Consider the following 22,587-nt stretch of genomic DNA (forward strand, 5'->3'; position numbering starts at 1 on the left):
TCCAGTCAAGACAACCTCTTCCGTCTGCTAGTTAGCTTAGCTTACACATCCGTAACCCTGCGCTGAGGTCGGGCTCCTGTTCCTTTCCCCATCCTATAACCGGGGATAATCGTGCACAACTTCCTCCGTCACGTCGGCGCGAGTTTGCTTCGGAAAGGTCCGGCGCCGCGGTGGGGATCCTCGCGGGGGTCTGGACTCCTCGCCGTTTCCTGACTCTCGGTCTTCTCTTTGCGCCAACAGCTCCCTCGGACAGGGGCTGCTGCGGAGTGGGACCGCTGGGTTGCAAGTACAAAAACCACTTTTCCTCCGCTGCCTGGCTGATGAGCGCCCCCTTCCTCCCGCTCTTACCCCCCCCCACCCCACCCGGAGGGCGATGGGGTCGTGCAGCTCGCCGGCATGGGCAGACCCCACCCCCCCGAACCCCCCCTTAGACTGGAATCAGCTGATAAAGGCCTGCTGGTTGGTTGGTTGGCTTCATTGGCGCCGCTCAGATTCACATCTTGGAAGGAGCTAATAAACCCAGGAAGCGCCCGTTGCTGTAAAAACCGCTGCGGTGGCGGTGGCGGCGGCGGCGGCGGCGGACCCTCCTCCGCTCCCAGCATGAACCCGCCAGTCACACACCAGACAGTGTATTATCAGCTGATGTTGACGAACCTCCCACACACACACACACAAGCGTCCGGAGCTTCACCCACTTGAGCAGGAAATGAAAAAATCCGTCGAAGGAAATTTACTTCCTTCGCCACGAGCAGGCGAGCCCCCTCCCCCATCCACCCCCCACCCCCACCCCCCCTCGCCACCCCCACCCCGACTCCATCGACGGCTCGGCATGAATAATTGACGAGTCACGCCTTCGATCTGGAAGGTGGAGGTGAGAGCGGAGCGGCATGTCTCCCCGCGCCGGGAAACAATAATAATAATAATAATAAAAAAAGAGGAGGGGAGAAAATCATGGCTGAACGTCGGCGAACGGCCGGCTGATGTTTCTGCATGGAAGTTTGTCTCCGCTGACCGCATGCCTGCAGCCAGGGCCACGCTAGCTAGCGGCTACCAGCTAATGGCTACCCAAAGAAAGGGTCTGCTGGTCCATTAGACTTTTAACCCAATTTGAGCGGCGGGCCCGGAGATGTGCAAGGTCCGCGCCGCCGCTCCATTAGCAGCACTCTGAAACGGGATCCGTCCCCGTGATGCATTTTGAAAGCTTTTAAATCAAGAAGCCGCCATCTTGGTCTGTGGGTTCATTCGTATGAATGACGGTTGCGAATCTCATTACGTGGAAATGGAGATTCGTGATTTGCGATGGGGGTGCCGGCGGGCGGAGGCCCCGGGGCCCGAGGCGGAGCGCTAGGCGGCCGAGGCGGAAGCCGCCGCTCTGATTTAATCTAGATTTTTAAAGAAATACAGGTTTTGTGGTCGCGGGTGTCGAGCTACCTCCTCCACGTCAGGTTGCTAATCCAGCTTCCGTTAATGGAGGGATTTAAGCGCCGCCGAGTAGTCGTCATGACGGCCTCAAAAATGGGATTATTTTGGAAACAAAAAGCAGGTCGTCTTAACTCTGCAGAGCGAGCTGGTTTACACGCATTTGAATTCAGTTTCAGAGCGCCGAGGCTTCTGTTCCTCCTCCGCGATTGTTTGCGTTGCGTTTTCATAACAGCAAACGTGACGGTACCACCGGAACTGGTGGGACGGCGGTGGGAAGCGGTACGCTCGGCTAGCCAAAGGAACAGAGAAGAAGAAGACATGGCGTTATGGACGCTCAGATCACCGCCGTCCACATCCGCCCGCCATATTTTTTATTGTCAGAATCCCCAACTCTGCGGCGCCCTCTAGTGGATGCTTTGCTTAACAACCATGGCGACGTAAAGCACTTTTTTTTACGTACGAAACGTTAGCATGGATGAGACCCTCGAGTGTCAAAGCACGGAGAAGAACGAGGCCTGCTTGCTCGCTTGCGTTAGCGTTCCCGCCGGGGAAGCTAATGCTACTAGCTCGGCTTTAGCTGCTGGCTAATGGACTAAAATGCCATTTCAGTCTTGTTAGAATATTCAGACTTGAACTCGCCGGACAGAAATTAGAGATACAGATCATCTGGATCTCCGGATCAATCCTCCATCTGCTTCCACGGCCCCAAAATAAAAACACGACCCGGAAGAAGACGCGTGTTCACAGGAAATCCCTTCCAACCGAACAGATAATTCCCGCTTTGAAACGAAACAAAACGATTCCTGCACGTTAATTCTTGTTTCCGGAGACAATTCTGGTGAGTGGATTTAATTTTGAATCAAATATTATCACCACATGAAGAGGTTTGTCTCTTTGGACCGGCTCATTTTGCAGGTAAATAGGGTTTAAGATGTTCCACCTGCTCCCGACGTGATGCCGAAATCGGACGTCGCTTTTTTTTCTCCGTTCTCGCCAACGTCGGTCCAAAGTTCCGTCGGCTTCGCTCCGTCTTCTGACACCTTGTCGTCTTTCAGATGGTGTTCCTGTGTGGACTGTGCCAAAGTCACCCTCAGGGCAGCAGCTAAAGAACGGGATCCCGGCGCCGCCGCGATCGGCCGAGCCTTCGCCGGCGCTCAGGAAGCGGAGCCCGTCCCGCGGAGGCGCTGAGGTGAGACGCCGCGTCACGTCCGACATCGCCGGGACTTTGAGACGTCGAGAAACGATCGTCGGGCTTCCTCAAACGTCCTCCGCTCCCCCCTGCTTTTTTTCCTGGAAACTCCTGAAAGGTTCTCGCAGTAAGTGGGTCACCGAGTGCAGAGCTGGAGCTGAGATCATCCCAGAAGGGTGGCGAGACCAGACGGTGTGTGTGTGTGTGTGTGTGTGTGTGTGTGTGTGTGTGTGAAATGATCTCCAAATGGAAACCAGCGAACAGAAGAGTTGGGGATCGGCCCTCCAGGCTAAGCTAACAAGAAACCCTTCTTTTTGCTCTTTTGCTACAGGGAGTCAATGAGATGCACTCGGATGGTGTGTGTGTGTGTGTGTGTGTGTGTATACGTGTGTGTGTGTGTGTGTGTGTGTGTGTGTGTGTGTGATTATTTATTGATTTAAGGCCTCTGAGTTTTGAGCAAAATCATCCTTTGTTTTGGTTGTTCTGCTTCCGTCCAGCAGAGGGCGGTAGAGAGACTCGCACTCCAGCAGCAGGTCGTAGTTAGTTTAGTTTAGTTACCTTGATTTTTGTGAACTTAGTTTAATTTAATTTAGTTACCTTTATTTTTGTGAATTTTGTTTAGTTTAGCTTAGTTTAGATACCTTTATTTTAGTGGATTTAATTTTATTAGTTACCTTTATTTTTGTGACTTTAGTTTAGTTTGGTTAAGTTTAATTTAGTTTAGTAACCTTTATTTTGTGAATTTAGTTTAGTTAGTTACCTTTATTTTTGTGAACTTTGTTGAGTTTGTTTACCTTTATTTTTGTGAATTTAGTTTAGTTTAGTTTAGATACCTTTATTTTAGTGAATTTAATTTAGTTTGTTACCTATATTTTTGTGAATTTAATTTAGTTAGTTACCTTTATTTTTGTGAATTTAGTTTAGTTTAGTTAAGTGTACTTTAGTTACCTTTTTTTGTGAATTTTAATGTAATTTAATTTAGTTACCTTTATATATGTGAATTTTGTTGAGTTCTGTTACCTTTATTTTTGTGAATTTAGTTTAGTTTAGTTAAGTTCAGTACATTAATTTTAGTGAATTTAGTTTAATTTAGTTTAGACACCTTTATTTCAGTGAATTTAATTTAGTTAGTTACCTTTATTTTTGTGAATTTAGTTTAGTTAGTTACCTTTATTTTAGTGGATTTAGTTTTGTTAAGATACGTTTATTTAAGTGAATTTAGTTTATTTGTTTATTTAAGTTTAGTTAGTTACGTTTATGAAGTTAAGTGAGTTTCATTCGGTTTAGTAGCATTTAATTTATTTGATTTTAGCTTAGCTTAGTTTCATATACTTAAGTCTCCTGTCACCAATCTTCTTCTTCATCTCCTCTTCGTCCATCTTCTCTATCTATCTATCTATCTATCTATCTATCTATCTATCTATCTATCTATCTATCTATCTATCTATCTATCTATCTATCTATCTATCTATCTATCCATCCATCCATCCATCCATCCATCCATCCATCCATCCATCCATCCATCCATCCATCCATCCATCAGTCTCAGTGAGGAGCCTCTGGAAGAGTTGCTCTCCTTCACCTCCTCCTCCCTCCTTCCCCCTCCAGGCTCTATAAATACTCCTCCTTCCTCTTCCATGTTTCGTGTTTCGTGTTCTTCCATGTTGGCATGGAATGAAATATTCAAGTAATGGGCCCGTGTGTCCCCTCATCCTCCACGCACACACACACACACACACACACACACACACACACACCACGATTGTGCCCCCCCAGCGGCCGTCGTGATGAAAGTGTAATAAGCTGTGTCGTTGCTAACATGCATGTCAAGATGGAGGATGAGGAGCGGCGGGAGGGTGGAGGTCGGAGATGGTGGTCAGGTTTTTTTTTTGTTCCCTTCAGGCTTAAGAGACGGTGCATTAAACATCAGCTTCTTCCTCCTCTTCATCTTCATCATCTTCTTCATCTTCTTCTTGTTCCTGTCGCCCAGAGTTACACCAGGAAATATCCGAGGCTCCTTATTTAGGCGCACAAAGGACGCGTCTGGTGTCCACCCTCAATGGCACACACACACACAAGCACACTATGCACGCACGTGCATGCATGCACACACACGTGCACACACACACACACACACACACACACACACACTCACACACACACACACACACTCAGTTGCTGCAGGAGGCACTTAAACCAAAATAGGAATGAATAAAAGCAGGGCTGATCTGAAACACACACACACACACACACGCACATATGTGCATGAAGACACACACACATGCACACACACACATACACATGCAGCAAATCCAGTGCAAGATCATAAATATTCACTTATCAATACGTATAACTAATGATAACAGTAATTAGTATTGATTGGAAATATGCATTTATTTTCCCTGCAGGAAATTTCAATTGGAATATAAAAGTGTAATAAAACAGGAACGGATCCCATGCAAACATCAGACATGACAACCTTGGCATTCATAATCAGATAATCAATATTCACTTATCAATATGTATAACTAATGATAACAGTACTGAGTATTGATTGGAAATTCCCTGCAGGAAATTTCAATTGGAATATAAAAGTGTAATAAAACAGGAACAAATCACATGCAAACATCAGACCTGACAGTGTTGGCATTTATAACCAGATAATCAATATTCACTTGTACAAACAATAACATCATTAGGATTGATTGGAATATGCATTTATTTTTCTCCAACGGAAACGTCAATGATAATAATAAGAGTGTAATTACAGTGTAACAACAGGAACACGTTCCTGTTTGTAAACATGGCTTGATGATTTACGGATCAGGAGGTTCTGAGGTGGCTTCGGTGTCGCCTGCAGCTCCGGCCGGGGCTGGATGACGTCAGCCCGTCCGAGGAGGTGACGGACACGGAGGACGAGGAGGAGGAGGACCTGGGCGTCCTGGACGACCAGAGGAGCGTCATCCTCCACCTGCTCTCGCAGCTGAAGCTGGGAATGGACCTCACCCGGGTAACCCTCCTCCTCCGAGGAGCCCCGCCGCCGTGGAGCCTCCATCCTGGTCCTCAACGTTGCTCCCCCCCCCCAGGTGGTGCTGCCGACCTTCATCCTGGAGAAGCGCTCCCTGCTGGAGATGTACGCCAACTTCATGTCCCACCCGGATATGTTCCTGTCCATCACGGCGGGGTCCACGGCCGAGGAGCGCATGGTGCGTTTCGTGGAGTACTACCTGACCGCCTTCCACGAGGGCCGGCGCGGCGCCGTGGCCAAGAAGCCCTACAACCCCGTCCTGGGCGAGATCTTCCGCTGCTCCTGGGAGGTTCCCCACCTCCCAGGAGCCGGCGGCGGCGCCTCCAGGGTTTGCTTCGTGGCGGAGCAGGTGTCCCACCACCCCCCCGTGTCGGCCTTCTACTGCGAGTGCCGCGAGAGGAGGACGTGCGTCAACGTGCACGTGTGGACCAGGAGCAAATTCATGGGGATGTCCGTCGGGGTCTCCATGATCGGGGAGGGTGAGTCCGACCCGGAGCTTCTAACCGGTAGAAGAAGATCTCCATAAGACGCCTCCCTCCTCTTCCTCCCCTGCAGGCGTCCTGTGTCTCCTGGAGCACGGCGAGGAGTACGTGTTCTCGCTGCCCGCCGCCTACGCTCGCTCCATCCTCACCGTGCCCTGGGTGGAGCTCGGAGGAAAGGTCTCCATCGCCTGCGCCCAGAGCGGATACTCGGCCGGCGTCACCTTCCACACCAAACCCTTCTACGGCGGCAAGGTGCACAGGTGGGTCCATGAGAAGTTATTAAAATTATTGTTTTATTCACACTTATTATGCACAAATAGACACACACACACACATATATATGTATAAATTAGATAATGCATGCATTTAAAGTATTTAAAAGATATTTATAGATTTTAAAATCATATATTTTTTAAGATCGGCATTGTTGTGCATCAATTAATGATGAGTAATAACTATATTTGTAATATTTGTCTTAAATTAGATGGAGAGCAAATGTTATTTAGAAATGCAAGATATAGCTACAGTTTATATATGTTTCAAAAGTTGACATTTTATAGTTTTATTTGTATTTCTTATTCTCCCTCCTTCCTACTATTATTTATTATTGTTATGCTTTACTTGAAACTCTGGCGCAACAATTTCCTTCGGGATAAATAAAGTTGTTCTTATTCTTATTCTTATTCTTAAAATATTATACCATAGTAAATTTTTAATACATGTTTTAGCGTATGTTAATTTTGTATTTATACATTTTTATATAATAATTTTTTTAGAATACATATGTATGTACATATTCATACATGTATGTATGTATATTTATACATGTATATATGTATATATACATGTATATATTTTTAGAAAAACATATGTATATACATATATAGGTATATATGTATATATGTGTATATATACACACATATGTGTTTGTATATGTACACATATATGTGTATAATTATCTATTTATATATCCATATATGTACATAAATGTAAAAATGTTTTTAGATTTATATTGTTTTTGCTATTTCATGGTTTCAATTTGTATTCCTACCCTTTTCAATTTTATATTTTGAGAATACACATGTATGTATATTTGTGTTTAATAGGTATATATATGTTATCTATGTGTATATGTGTATTTACCAATTTATGTGTGTGTGTGTATATCTAATGTATATATGTGTATATATATGAGTATATGGATATGTGTGTGTGTGTAGTTATATATACATGTGTGTGTTTTCCATATCTGTATGATAAATACATATGTTTTGGTTTGAAATTATTTTTTGCAATTTCGTTGTGCATGAATGTGTATTTATACATTTATTTCTTTTTTTAGAATACATATATACTTACATATACATTTATATCTATTGATATGTGATATGTGTGTGTATATATATGTGTGTATATGTATACATATATCTATATACAAATATTACATCATTGTGTATGTATAAATCTTTCTATAGTGTATTTTTAGAATACATGTGTATGTACATATGCATGTATGTATATGTATATATTTATGTATTTATATGTATATGTATATGTGTGTGTATATATACATATAAATATATAATATATATAAATGTATTAGTAAGTTTTAGATTAAAGTTATATTTTGCTCCGTCTTTGTGCATCAACGTGTATTCATACATTTTTCATTCATACATTATTTTATTCATATGTATGTACATACTTTTGAATACATACATAAATGTCTTTGTATTTATATATGTATATATGTATATGTATGTATGTTATTAGAATATATTTTAGAATACAGATTAGACTACATATGTACATTTGCATACACATGTATATTTATATATATGTGGATAATTTGGGGATAAATGTGGATATATATATGTATATATATATATGTTTTTGTATATATACATATATGTGTGTGTGTGTATATATATATATATATATATGTCTATATATGGGTGTGTATATATGTGTGTATGTGTGCGTATATGTATGTCCGTATATAAATGGATGTATATGTTTTATTTGTTTTATGCAATTTCATTGTGCATCAATGTCTATTTATATATTTTTCAATTACATATATTCTAGAATACATATATATGTATGTATATAAAGAGTGGATGTCTATACATATTTACATATGTGTATACATATATAATATGCATGTATTTGTGTGTGTATATATGTATATATGTGTCTTCATATATATGTATTAATGCATATGTATAGACATATATAAAACCTTAATGTGCATTTATACATGTTTCCTATTTTATATTTTTTAGAATACATATGTATGAACATATGCATGAAATGCACAAAACTTTTGTTCATCAATGTCATTGATCATCAGTTTGTATTAACACATTTTTCAAATCAATTTTTTGAATATGTATATATGTACATTTATATACATAAGCATGTGTAGGTATGTATGTGTGTCTGTATATATGTATATATGTGTATATATATTCACACATTATTATATTATTCATTCACATACATGCATTAATGTATGTATACATATATGTGTGTATAAATGTATTTCTATATGTATATACATATATATATGTATAATTACTTATGTTTATATACACAAATTTATATGTGTGGTTATCTATGTGAGTATATATATATTTAAGGTCATATCTATGTATTTTTTATAAAAATACATATATTATTGTATGCATATTCTTTGGATTAAATTCCTTTTTTTTCCATTTCAGTGTGCATCAATGTGTATTCACACATTTCAATAACATATTTTCTAATACATATATGTATGTATATATGAATATCTATACGTATGCATATATATGTATACATAAATATGTGTGTATATGTATGTGTGCATGTATATATGTATATAAATGTATGTCAGTTTGTATATGTTTGTGTATATATATATATATACATATATATATATACATATATATATATATATATCGTTATTTTCATTGTGCTTTAAACAGTTTTCATTCATAGTTTTTAGAATACATATTTATAAACATATGCATACACACATATATATGTAAGTATATTTATGAATGTATATATATATATATATGCGTGCATGTATGTATGTTTACGTGTGTATATATCTATATATGTAGAAATATGTATGTAAATGCATATAAATAGGTATATATGTATATAAATGTGAGTGTCCTTATATATGTGTGTTTATGCATACATATACATATACAGTGTATATTTATCTTTTAGATTGAATACATTTTTAGGTATTTCATTGTGCTTAAATGTGTATTTAAACATTTTTCAATTATCTATTTTTCAAAATGCATGTATGTATATATATATGTGGGTTTATATACATGTGTGTATATAAACATGTGGATATATTTATATACATATGTCTATATATATTAATACAGGTATGTATATAAATGCATAAATGTATACATATAGGTTTGCATGTAAATTAATGTGTATTTATATATTTATATTTAGAAAATAAATATATATGTGTGTGTATAAATGTGCTTGTTTAAAATTCGTATGTGTGTATATATTCATGTGTGTAAATACGTAGAAGTATATATTCATTATCATATTATTTATCTACATGTATATAGATTTTTATATGTATATGTGTATATATGTGTATATTCATACAGTTTTCAATTATATACCCTTTCTGAATGTACATGTATGTACACATATATACATAAACATATATATGTGTATATCTAAGTGTATACATATATGTATATATGTATATGCATATGTATATGTGTATATAAAGTTTGATATTATATAGTTTTTAGAATAAATATGTTTGTCCATATACAAATATATACCTATATATGTTTTATATATAAATATTTATACAAAAATGTACATATATGTGTATATATACAAACATATGTATATATATGTATAAATGCACATGTGTGTATATACTTATGTATGTAAGTGAGATTGTATGTATATTTGTGTGTACATATTCATATATGTAAATGTGTTTATATATATAAATATGTTATTACATGACTGCATATTTTTTTGGGATGATTTGTTTTGTTTTTATATCATTGGTATTTTCATTGTGTTTTCAATCATATTTTTCAGCATACATATTTATATACATATAAATACATGTCCTGATGTATTAATTTGTGTATGGATTAGTGTAAAGTGATTTTATATGTGTGCCTCTATATATATATATATATATATATATATATATATAAATGTATAAATGAAGATAAATAAATGTATATTTTAGGTAAATGTATATATATGTACATGTGTGTGTAAATATACATATATTTAAATATACATATATATTTATCTGTATGTATATTTATTTCTACATTTGTTTTTTGTCATTTCATTGTGCATCAATGTGTATTTATGCATTTTTCAATTTAATATATTTTTATAATACACATATATACATACATGTATATGTATGTATATATGTGTGTATATATGCATAAATTCATGTGTACATAATTATCTAAATGCATGTACATACATGTAGATATAATTTTTATATTAAAATACGTTTTTGCTACATAGATACACATATATGTATGTGTTTGTATATATCTTTATATATATATTTGTATTTACACATATGTTTGTATATCTGTGTCTGCATATATATATTTTTATATATTCGTGTGTATATATGCACATATATTTTTTAAAGTTATTACTTCTTCATTGTGCATCAGTGTATATTCATAAATTTTTCAATTATATGCTTTTTCTGAATACATATATATGTATACTTATGTACATATATATGTGTGCATATATGTATATGTGTATATATATATGTACAAAAGTATCTATGTATATATATATATTTATGTAATGATAATAATTTGTTCTTTATCAATCTGTGGGGAAATTAATTATCTTATATTATTCCATCATGGATGAACTATGATCTTTAGGCTGCCGTCGCCAAGCGCCAGGGCAGCAGTTCGGGGTTCAGTGTCTCCCTCAACAACACTTCGACACAAGAGAACTGAACCACTAATGTTTGGTTACAAATACCTTCGCTGTACTTCCTGCGCCACGCTGACCCATATACACACATATATAAATATGCGTGTTTATATGTGTATATATGTATCTGTGAATATATGTTTCTATAAATGTTTGTGTATATATGTCTATGTCTCTGTATATATATATATGTGTATGTATGTATACATATATGTGTGTATATGTATATGTAAATATGTGTATATATGTATATATATGTGCACCTATGTATGTATCTATATGTGCACCTTGGTGTGTTTATATGTGTGTATATATATTCGAGTGTGTATGAATATATGTATATATATCTCTATATATAGATATATATACATAGATATACATACATGCAAGTGCATATATATCTTTTTTGTATTTTTCTGTATTTCATTATTTTCGTTATGAATCATACAGTTTTCAATTATATATTTTTTAGAATACATATTCATAGACTTATACATACATATATATGTATGTATTTATAAATGAGTATATATGTGTGTATATGTATGTATATATATATGTGTGTGTGTATGTATAGATGTTTATATATGTGTATATATAAATACGTATAAGAATATAAATATATAAATATACATTTATAGGTATTAGTGTATGTTTACATGTGAGCGTTTTGTATGTGTTGATATATATAAACATATATACAAATGGGTATATATATGGCTATACATAAGTGTATGAAAATTTTTTAAATCAAATTTATTTTTTGGTATTTCATTGTACATAAATGTCTTTTTACACACTTTTCAATTATATATTTTCTATAATACATGCATATACATATATGTATTTATATGTGTGTGCATACATGTGTGTCTATATCTATAAATACCTATGTGAATAAAAAAAAAAATATGCATATATATACATGTACATGTATTATTTAGATCAAAATAAGCTTTTGCTATACATACACAGATAAATGTATATATTTGTAGATATATTTATTTACATATATATGTATTTACCAATATGTATGTATATATGTGTATGTGTATATATGCACATTGTTTTTAGATTAAAATCATTTTTCTACTTTTCTGTGCATTAATGCGTATTCATACATTTTTCAAATATAGAATTTTTAGAATACATTTATATCCATGTATGTATATGTGTATATGGATCTACATATGTGCATTTATATATTTTTCTATCATTTATTTTTATAAACATGTCTATACATATACATATATACATACATTAACAAACCTATACATTTATATTATAATAATTTATCCTTTATTAATTCCAATGGGACAAATTCGTTGTGTGATTAACCATGAGCTGCCGTCAACAATTTATTTATTTTGATAAATTTCATTGGTATTTCTATTGGGCATAAGTTTTCACATTATGTATTTTTTAGAATACAATTTTTTTAGAATACATATTTATAAAGATACATATATGGATGTACTTTTGTGTACATATACATATATATGTGTATTTAATAAATAAATGTATACATATATATATATATACATACATACACGTTTTTAAATGAAAAGTATTTGGGGGAATTTCATTGTGCATCAATGTGTATTCAATGTGTATACATTTTTCAACATTTTATAAATTACATATATTTGTACTTATCCATACATATACATTTATGTGTATATATATATGCATTTATATATGTATATATGTGAATATATATATATACATATACATTTTTCCATGTTTTTTAAAATGTATACGTATGTTCATATCCAAATATATATACACATACATGTGTTAACATATATATAATTCAGCATTTTTTAGGACACATATGTATGTGCATATCCATATATATATATATATATATATATATACATATATATATATGTGTGTGTATATATGTGTGTTTTGTTATATATAAATGTATAAATAGTTTTTAGATTGAAATAATTTTGGGCTATTTTATTGTGCATCAATTTGTGTTCATATAGTATGTATATATATATATATTTATATATATATATATATATATATATAGTTTGTATTCATTTGAATTAAGAATTTTATAAAACACACATGTTCATATACATACATATATGTGTGTGTGTATATATATATATAGATATATGTATGTGTGTGTGTACATGTAAACATACATATCTGTATATAAATATATAGGTACAAATGAAAATCAATGCGTATTCATACATGGATCTGTACATATGTTTCATATAGAAATGTAAACACATAGAAATGAATATATAATTTTTAGATTTTAAATGTTGTATTTTTTGGTTTCATTGCGTGTCAGTATTTGAAAGACCGTGTCTGCATCCATTTATTTTTCAAAATGAATCCCGCCACGCCGACCCGTCCCCAGGGTGACGGCGGAGGTGAAACACACCCCCACGCAGACGGTGGTGTGTCGGGCGCAGGGCGAGTGGAACGGCACGCTGGAGTTCATCCGCGGCGGCGGCGAGACCAGGACTCTGGACGCCACCCGCACGCCGCTCGCCAGGAAGAGGCTGCGCCCCGCGGAGAAGCAGGGAAGGACCGAGTCCAGGTGAGTCCTGGGAGGGAAGATCTGGGCTCGACCGGAGGTGACGGGTGTTTGGACGTCCTGCAGGCGCCTGTGGAGACGCGTGACGGAGGCGCTGAAGGACGGGAAGATGGAGGAGGCCACGGAGCACAAGAGAAGGTTGGAGGAGCAGCAGAGGGACGACCAGAAGAGGAGGGACGAGGACAACCAGGCGTGGACGCCCAGATACTTCAGGAAAGAGGTGAGGAGACGTCTGGGGTTTCATGGGTGGAGATTCATGGTGGACCTTCTCGGGTGGAGCTTCATGGTTTGGGTTTCATGGGTGGAGCTTCATAGGTGGAGTTTCATGGGTGGAACTTCATGGGTGGACCTTCTCAGGTGTGGGGCTTCATGGGTGGGCCCTCTTGGGTGGACCTTCTCAGGTGGGGTTTCACAGGAGGAGCGTCATGGTTGGGCTTTCGCGGGTGGAGCTTCATAGGTGGACCTTCTCGGGTGGAGGTTCATGGTTTGGGTTTCATGGGTGGAGCTTCACGGGTGGACCATCTCGGGTGGAACTCCTCGAGTGGAGCTTCTTGGGTGGGGTTTCACGGGTGGGCTTTCCCAGGTGGACCTTCTCGGGTCAAGTTCCTTCTGTGGAGCTTCATGGGTGGACCTTCTCAGGTGGGGCTTCATGGGTGGAGGTTCATGGATGGAGCTTCACGGTTGGAGCTTCATTGGTGGGTTTCACGGATGGAGCTTAACAGGTGGACCTTCTTGGGCGGACCTTCATGGGTGGGGTTTCATGGGTGGAGCTTCATGGGTGGACCTTCTCAGGTGGGGTTTCACAGGTGGACCTTCTCGGGTGGAGCTCTTCGAGTGGAGCTTCACGGTTGGAGCTTCATGGGTGAGGTTTCTCAAGTAGCTTATGTTGGTCCCCCTCAAAAGAGAGCAAAGAGCTTTCAGAAGAACCAACCAACCTTCGAAGTGAAGAACAAACAAAATTCCCCAAAATGTGTGAAGGAACAAACCTTTTTAGAACTTTCAAACACAAACTTTCAAAGAAACAAACTTTTGGAGAAAAGTTTCAAATGAACGTTCAAACAAACAGACAAACAAATGAACTTTTGAAATTTCGAACAAACTTTTTAGAGTGAACGTTCAAACTTTTGAATAAACTTTTCAAACAAACTTTCGAATGATCTTCCAAAAAACAAACTTCCCACAATCTTTTGAATTTTCAAACCAACTTCCACACAAAGTTTGAGGTTTCAAACTTGAACGAAATTTTGAACAATCTCTCAAATTTCAAACTTTCAAACAAATTTTTTTACAACAATGTTGTCAAATTTTCACACAACATTCAGAGAAGTAAGGGATCTTTCGAACTTTAAGTTTTCAAACATTTTTTCAAACAAATGTTTTGTAAAAATTAACTTTCAAGCAAAAATTTTAACAAATGAACGAACAAAACATTTGGATGAACTTTCAAATTTTTAAACAAACTTTTGAACGAACTTCCAAAACAGACAAATTTCCAAATGAACTTTCAAAAGTTCATTCAAAAGTTAGTTCGAAAGTTCTGAAATTTGAAAGAATGAAAGAACTTTTGAACAAATTTTTTGAATTTACCAATGAACTTTAGAATGAACAATCAAACTTTCAATCAAACTTTTCAATGAACTTTCAGACGACATTCGAACAGGTGAACGATCTATTAAAAACTTAATATGAAAACTTGAACTGAAATTTTGAAAAAATGTATTGAAAACACTGAACTCCTGAACTGAACTTTTGAACAAAATGAAAAAAAAAAAGAATTTCAAAGTTTTGAAACAAAATTTTAAACAAACTTGCAAATGAACAAACAGCCAAAGAAAATGTAAAACTTTCTCAAGAAGGTTCGAACGTTCGAAGAAATACAAACGAATCTTTGAAAAATTAAACTTTCAAACAAACTGTTTTCAAACGAATGAACTTCTGAACGAACAAACTTTCGAGCTTTTTCAAGTTTTGAATTTTCAAACAAATTTTTTAACACATTCGTGAACCAACTTTCAAATGAACTTTTCAAACTTGTGAACAACATTCGAACAAATGAACGATCTTTCAAACATCAAATTTTAAAACAAATGTTTTCAAACAAACGAACTCCTGAACCAACAAACTTCCAAACGAATGACCGAAAAAAAATAAATAATTTGAACTTTGGAATGCACTTTCAAATGAACAAACTTCCAAACAAACTTTCAATGAATGTTGAGAAATTTTCAAAAAAATTAATCTTGAAAATTCTCCAAAAAAAAAAAAAAAGGACTTCGGGACAAATGAACTTTCAAACAAACTTATGAATGAATGAAAAAACATTCAAACAAACTTTTGAACCAACTTGCGAACGAAAAAACCTGCCAAACGAACTTTGAAAGTTTCGAACTTTCAAACGAATGAACGAACTTTCAGACAAACCAACTTTCGAACTTTTTCAAGAAGGTTCGAACTTTCAAACAAACTTTTGAACGACGTTTGAACAAATGAACGATCTTTCAAAGAATCAAACTTTGGAACGAATTGTTTTCAAACAAATGAACTTTGGAACGAATGGACGGACAAACTATCAAACTTTGGAACGGCTTTTGGAGTGACGACCTTTCAAAACTACAAATTTTTGAACTTTCGAACGAACGAACTTTCGAACAAACCTTCAACTTTTTGGACATTTCAAACAAGCTTTGGAACAAATTAATTAACTTTCCAAACGAACTTTCGGCCAAACTTCAAACTTTCAAACAAACTGTTGAATGAATTTTCGGTAGAATCAACTTTTGAACAAATAAACTTTGAACGAACTAAGTTTTGAACAAACCACCTTTCAAACAAACAAACTTTGGAAATGAATTTTGGGAAAAATCAACTTTAGAACAAACAAACTTTTGAATAAACGACCTTTCAAACAAACAAACTTTGAATGAACACATTTTTGAATAAGTGTACACACAAGTGTACATATACTGATATTATTAATGCATACAAATACATTAACACAGAGCTTAAGAATAGGCAAATATTTTATAAAAAAAAAAAATTCAAGGGTTCTTTAATGATAAAATGAATCCTATTTCATCATGACATCATTTCAATATTGGGCATTTATTCTTTATTTTTTTGAAAAATGTAAATCAAATCAAATTAAAAAAAACAACTATTTACTTAGTTGCTAGAAATGCTTCGGTTAATGTTTACATTTTGATTCACAGGTAACGAGTTGGTTATATTTTCACAGAATTATACTGATTTTTATGTTATGTATAAATCATAATCGTGATTGACATTTTAGACATAAATGTATAGATTTATTATAGACATTATATGTATTATGTGCCCTGAAAATTGGAGACATACATTTTTTTTAATTGTCTAAAAAAAATCATTTTTATTAATATTATTATTATCATTATATTACGTTATTAATCTTGAAATGAGTGTAACAACCCTGAGGTGCTGTTTCTGCTGCACCACCTCCTCGTGTCCAGCAGGGGGCGCCACTGGAGGGAAGCAGGGGTTGTTTTTGAAAAGAAAGAAAATAAAAAATAAAAACCAACTTGTATGTATGTTGATGTGCCCTCATTCAGGGCGACGGTTGGCTGTACAAGACGCCGCTGTGGAGCGGCGCCCCCTGATGGCGCCGCTTTCGGACCAGACCTTCAGGGACCTGCGGGACAAAAAGAGTCGTCCTGTTTTTTTATACGCCGTTCGTAGATTCTATGATTCTGAGGAGAGTTCTTCTATTTTTCACCTCCGCCGAGGCCTTTTCTCGCCAGGATCGCCCCGCAGGTTGCGTCGACCCCCCCGACCGACGCTTCGTAAACAACCTGTTTTCATTGACTTTTTTAAAAAAAAAAAGTCTCTTCCTGAACGCCGCCGCCGCCGTTTCTATTTCCTCCACCGTCAAACTGTGTGGTGGGACTTGTTGGGACAGGAAGTGAGCGGGCGCCGCTCTGTAGCCGACGGCGACCCGCTATTCAGGGTTAACGACACGGTAATTCCACGCAGAATCAGCGGGTCCTGAATAAAAACCTTTTCTTACACCTTTGACCCTCCGTGACCTTCGTTCCTGCGTCTGCAGATCCTGTTTCCTTCTGCTGTGATTTATTACACATTTCTGGGAACTTTATTATTTATGCTGCCTCACAGGTGAATTTTGAAATTTGCCCAAATATATTTTATTGTTTAAATTTATCTTACAAATTACTATAATGACATTAGTAATAATTATGTCAAATCATAATTATATTTCCTGTCTGATCATAAATTTTAACATTCCCTGTCCAGGTATAATTATAATTTAGTATTTTGCCTGTCTTGAGAGAATTAGTGAATATCCTGCCTCATAATTATTTTTCTTGTCTAAATGTATTAATAATTTCTGTCTAAATTCTAATCGTAATTATAAGTAAGTACATTTATATATCCTGTCATTTTTTAAAGTTATTTTTCACGTCCAATTAGATTTACTATATTCCCTGTCTAATCATAATTAAATTTCCTGTCTGATCATAATATTTATCATATTTCCTGTCTAATTATTATCAATGATATTTCCGTCTAAACACAAATATTACAATTATAATCATAATTAAGACTCCCGGTCGACTTTCTATTTTGGAGCTCAGAGTAAAAGTTTTGTAAAAATGATAGATTTCCATATTACATATATTAAAAAATTCTTAAAAATAAATATTAAAAAAATGAAAATTATACATATATATTAAAAAAAAAAAAGATGCCGTCAGGCTCAATCAGGAGTCCGATGGCGCCATCTAGCGGCCACCGTTGGAACACAAGTTTAACACTTATTTCTTGGAAGGCTGTGGAGGAGAATGCGTGGTGTGTGTGTGTGTGTGTGTGTGTGTGTGTGTGCGTGTGAATAACGACAGCCTAGACGGTGGTTCCATCAGTGTGTATATTTAAAGATGACTCAACAAAGCAACAATGTAAAAATGTCAACGCCGAAAGGAGGATCGCATCAAACAAAGATGGTGTCGGGTTTTTAGGGGGTTTGGGAGGGTCGGGTCGGGGACGGGACGGCACTTGACTACAGGCATCAAATCAAAATAAAAACAAAAAAATAAAATAAAAAAAACGTAAAAATAATAACCGTATGGGGGCGACTTGTGACGAGAGGAAGGAACTGTCTCGCTGCTGCAGAGTTGAAGAACTTGGAGGTACAAAAGAAGAGGGAGATCTTCTACGTCACCTTAAGGCTTCAAGCCCGTCTCTGCGGGGACGGGGCGGCCACGTGACCTCTCCGGGTCGAGGGGTGGACAAGACGGCGGCGTGATGATCCCGGGAGGTCCCGGTCTAATGGTCTCTGCAGGAGCGGGTCCTGGTCTGGAACCGCGACCGTCCGTCCTGCTGCCTTTCGGGATCCGGTATTGACGACGGGCCGCTTCCTGCTGCAGGTCTGGGGTTGTTGACGTCCTGCAGCGGAATCGTCAACGGGGCGACTGGAAGCGGCGGAACCCGGGAAGACGGCTGATCGGCGATCAATCACTTTGATCGGGGGGGGGGGGGAATTTATTAACACTACTTTTTACACACAGCATCCAGCTTCTGAACCCCGAGCAGCAAAATGTACAATCTAAGCTATTTATGGAGGGCAGTGGCAGCGGCGGAGAAGAAGAAGGAGGAGGAGGAGGAGGGGCGACATTGTAAAAATTCACATTCATCCTTTCAACAGAATCTCAAGGCCCTCTGTACAAAGAATTATTGCATTCACTGATCTATTTGCTGTCGTAGAAAAAAAAAAAAAAAAAAAAAAAAAAAAAGAAAAAAAAAAAACAATGACAAGAGGAAAATTTAGGGGAAAGAGACCATTTTTTTTTTTTTTTTTTTTTTTCTTTTTTAAAGAATCATCACAAGAATCCAATATATTATAATCCTCTTTACATCACATATTTACAGCCGAGGCCAATTGGTTTCTTCTTCTCTGAAGGGTTTATTCAAAGAAAGACAGGAGGAAGAAGGGAGGGAGAGGTTCGATATTACAGGCGGTGACGTTCCTCCATACCGCATACTCCGCTCTGTACACGAGTCAGGAACGAGTCCTGAGCTTCCACTCGCCGCGGAGCAGGGTCGGGTCGGGTCGGGTCGGGTCGGCGGGTCTTTGGTGCAAGTGTTCCTAATCTCCGCTCCCGCACCTTCACCCTCATGGAGCAGTTGATTCATGTACCACAAATATGAAATTGACAGAGAGAGAGAGAGAGAGGGAGGGAGGGAGGGATGGAGGGAGGGGGAAAAAGGGAGGAGGGGGAAAACAAAAACAAAAACAAAAAAAAAAAAAAAAAAAAAAAAACCCGGAGCGAGGAGCAGCCCGACGCCGTGCCACATTCAAGTACAAAGATTAAAAAAAAAAAATAAAATAAAATAAAAACCCTAAATGAAAGAAAAGAAGAGCGAGACAAACATCCTCAGGAGAGAACAGACAAGGTTTGACACTTCAGCTTCCTCCACTAGGGGGCGCTCTCAGCGGCCCCGGTGCTCTTCTTCATTGTTTGTTAAGAGGTTTTTCTTCGCATTGATTCGTTTGCTTTCCTAGAAGAGTTCATCATCATCGTCATCGTCGGCGGCGGCGTTATTTCTTCTGCAGCTTCTTGCCTTTCCTCAGGACCAGCTTGTTCTTGATGTGTCCTCGCTTCCTCTTGGCCGTCTGGTAAAGGTCAGAGGTCAAATGAGCGTCCGAGCCGGGCCTCCCCCGCCTCCTCCCTCCCGACCCCCCCGTACCTTTTTGGACGTGTACTTCTGCTTGGGCGCGACGCTGCGGAGCTTGTGGTCCAGCGGCTCCCGGTTGCCCAGGTTCTTCACCTTGTAGATCCTCACCAGCCAGTGCTCCGAGGTGAAGGCCTCCTCCAGGTGCTTGAACTTGATGTCCTTGTTGCCGATCTCGGCGTTGCGGGTTCGGTCGAAGCCCGGCGGCGTCCGGAAGTCCAGCTGGAGAAGGCGGGGCAGAGGGTTAGACGGGAACGCGGAGGACGACCGGAGGAAGGTGGCGGAGAAGAGGAGCTCTGCTAACATCTGAGCACAGACACGGACACACAGGCTCGTGTGTGTGTGTGTGTGTGTGTTTGAGGGAATGCTACAGGTAAGGGTGTGTGTGTGCGTGTGTGTTTGAGGGGATGCTGCAGTGTTAGGTGTGTGTGTGTCTGAGGGGATGCTGCAGGGTCAGGTGTGTGTGTGTGTGTGTCTGAAGGGATGCACCAGGGTCAGGTGTGTGTGTTTGTGCGTGAGTGTTTCAGGGGATGCTGCGGGGTCAGGTGTGTGTGTGTGTGTCTGAAGGGATGCAGCAGGGTCAGGTGTGTGTGTGTGTGTGTGTGTGTGTCTGAGGGGATGCTGAAGGGTCAGGTGTGTGTGTGTGCGTGTGTGTCTTCGAGGGGATGCTACAGGTAAAGGTGTGTGTGAGTGTCCGAAGGGGATGCTGCGAGTAGAGGTGTGTGTATCTGTGAGGATACCGCAGGGGCAGGTGTGTGTGTGCGAGTGTGTGTGTTTGAAGGGATGCTGTGGGTAAAGTTGCATGCAGGTAGGTGTGTGTGTGTGTGTGTGTATGCGTGTGTCTAAAGGGATACTGCAGGCACAAGAGTGCATGTGCATGTGCATGTGCGTCCAAGGGGATGCTGCAGGTACAGGAGTGTGTGTGTGTGTGTGTGTGTGTGTGTCCAAAGACTCTCTGCTTCCTGTTTCTATTAGCTGAGTGGAGGCTCCGCCCCCTCCAGGCCCGCTGGAGCCCCATGAGGGCTTGTCTGGGAATCAGCTCGCCGCTGTAACCAGGCAGTGTGCTAACTGTGCTAAGCTAACACCCACACCTGCCGGACAAGCCTCCCTAATTTTACATCCGGATCTTCTAGAAGCCCAGAAATAACGACGTCCCCTCTGGGATCATCTGGACCTCCTGCACCTCCGCTTCTCCCCGGAGCTCCTCCGTCTCCGGTCCAGGAAGCCCGTTTCCTCCCAGGCGTCTCCTCTCGTCTCCTCTGCCAGGAGAATCCTCGCCTCATTTCCAAAAGCTCCTGCAAATCTTTCAAATCCCCCCTCCGCCCCTCCCTCTCCTCCTGCTGCAGCTTCAGACCTGCAGACCTTCAGACCTGCAGACCTGCAGAGCTGCAGATCTTCCCCCAGGCGCCTCCTGAATCCTCTCCGACCCGCCTGTCAGACGCCCGCTACGAGGCCGGAGGCGAGAAGCGGCGGCTGCTCGTACCAAACGCAACGCTTCCTCTTCTCCTTCTTCATCTTCTCCTCCTGTCAGACCGCGGAGCCGCCTCTGATACGAGCTCCGGATTGTTTTCTGTTTTTTTCTTTCTTTCCGAGCGCCGACTCACCTGCATTTCCCCGAAGCGGTAGTAGGACATCTTGTACATGAGGCAGTTGAGCAGCGTGGGCGAGCCGGCCTTGTCCACCCTGAACTCCCCCTGGGGGGTGAAGTAGTCGCTCTCCTGTGGGGAGGGAGAGGAGGAGCGGCGTGAGATCCAGCGCCAACCGACCCGCGGACCAAACACACCGCGTTTAAAACCTCCAGGAACCAGAAAGAAGCGAAAACGAAAACCAGGCTCTGGATTTAAGTAGCGAGAACCAGGCCGATGAAGTAGGTGAGACGCAGGAACGTCACCAGCGCTGGCTGGAGCCCCTTGAACGATGACCCCCTCCTCCATCAGCGGCTTATATCGTGTGTGTGTGTGTGTGTGTGTGTGTGTGTGTGAGGGTCATCTGGAGCATCTCCTGAGCTCTAATGGAAAAAGCCGCTGCAGGCAGGAAGAGGCAGGAGAGCTGCTGCAGCTTCTCTGGGAGGCGGGCGCTGATGAAAAGCTACCATGGAAAGACTTTTCCTCTCCTGTGTCTGGATGGCGCCTTGCAGGAGTTCAGTCATTAGCGAAGGCCATCTGGAGAGCGCACACGCGCACACACACACACACACACA

General features: G+C 38.9%; 2 protein-coding genes across 2 annotated transcripts in view; one reads left to right on the forward strand and one right to left on the reverse strand.

Annotated features, from left to right (window-relative positions):
- The window catches only part of osbpl10a (oxysterol binding protein-like 10a), a 33,338-nt gene extending 15,623 nt beyond the window's left edge, over nt 1–17,715 (forward strand). The window contains exons 7-13 of the mRNA XM_086178499.1: nt 2,478–2,611; nt 5,472–5,621; nt 5,698–6,118; nt 6,195–6,381; nt 13,488–13,670; nt 13,734–13,887; nt 17,252–17,715. Coding sequence (XP_086034625.1) covers nt 2,478–2,611; nt 5,472–5,621; nt 5,698–6,118; nt 6,195–6,381; nt 13,488–13,670; nt 13,734–13,887; nt 17,252–17,299 — 1,277 coding nt within the window. The 3' untranslated portion in view covers nt 17,300–17,715. The remainder of the gene's footprint in view (nt 1–2,477; nt 2,612–5,471; nt 5,622–5,697; nt 6,119–6,194; nt 6,382–13,487; nt 13,671–13,733; nt 13,888–17,251) is intronic.
- A 1,580-nt stretch (nt 17,716–19,295) lies between these two features.
- The window catches only part of stt3b (STT3 oligosaccharyltransferase complex catalytic subunit B), a 51,940-nt gene continuing 48,648 nt past the window's right edge, over nt 19,296–22,587 (reverse strand). Inside the window, exons 14-16 of the mRNA XM_086178500.1 lie at nt 21,992–22,105; nt 20,403–20,609; nt 19,296–20,328 (exon numbers count right to left, since the gene is read on the reverse strand). Coding sequence (XP_086034626.1) covers nt 20,254–20,328; nt 20,403–20,609; nt 21,992–22,105 — 396 coding nt within the window. The 3' untranslated portion in view covers nt 19,296–20,253. The remainder of the gene's footprint in view (nt 20,329–20,402; nt 20,610–21,991; nt 22,106–22,587) is intronic.

This window comes from Fistularia commersonii, chromosome 30, assembly GCF_037954325.1.
Source record: "Fistularia commersonii isolate RoL2024-O1a breed Wild chromosome 30, RoL_Fcom_v1.0, whole genome shotgun sequence".
In the NCBI taxonomy this organism is placed as follows: Eukaryota; Metazoa; Chordata; class Actinopteri; order Syngnathiformes; family Fistulariidae; genus Fistularia; species Fistularia commersonii.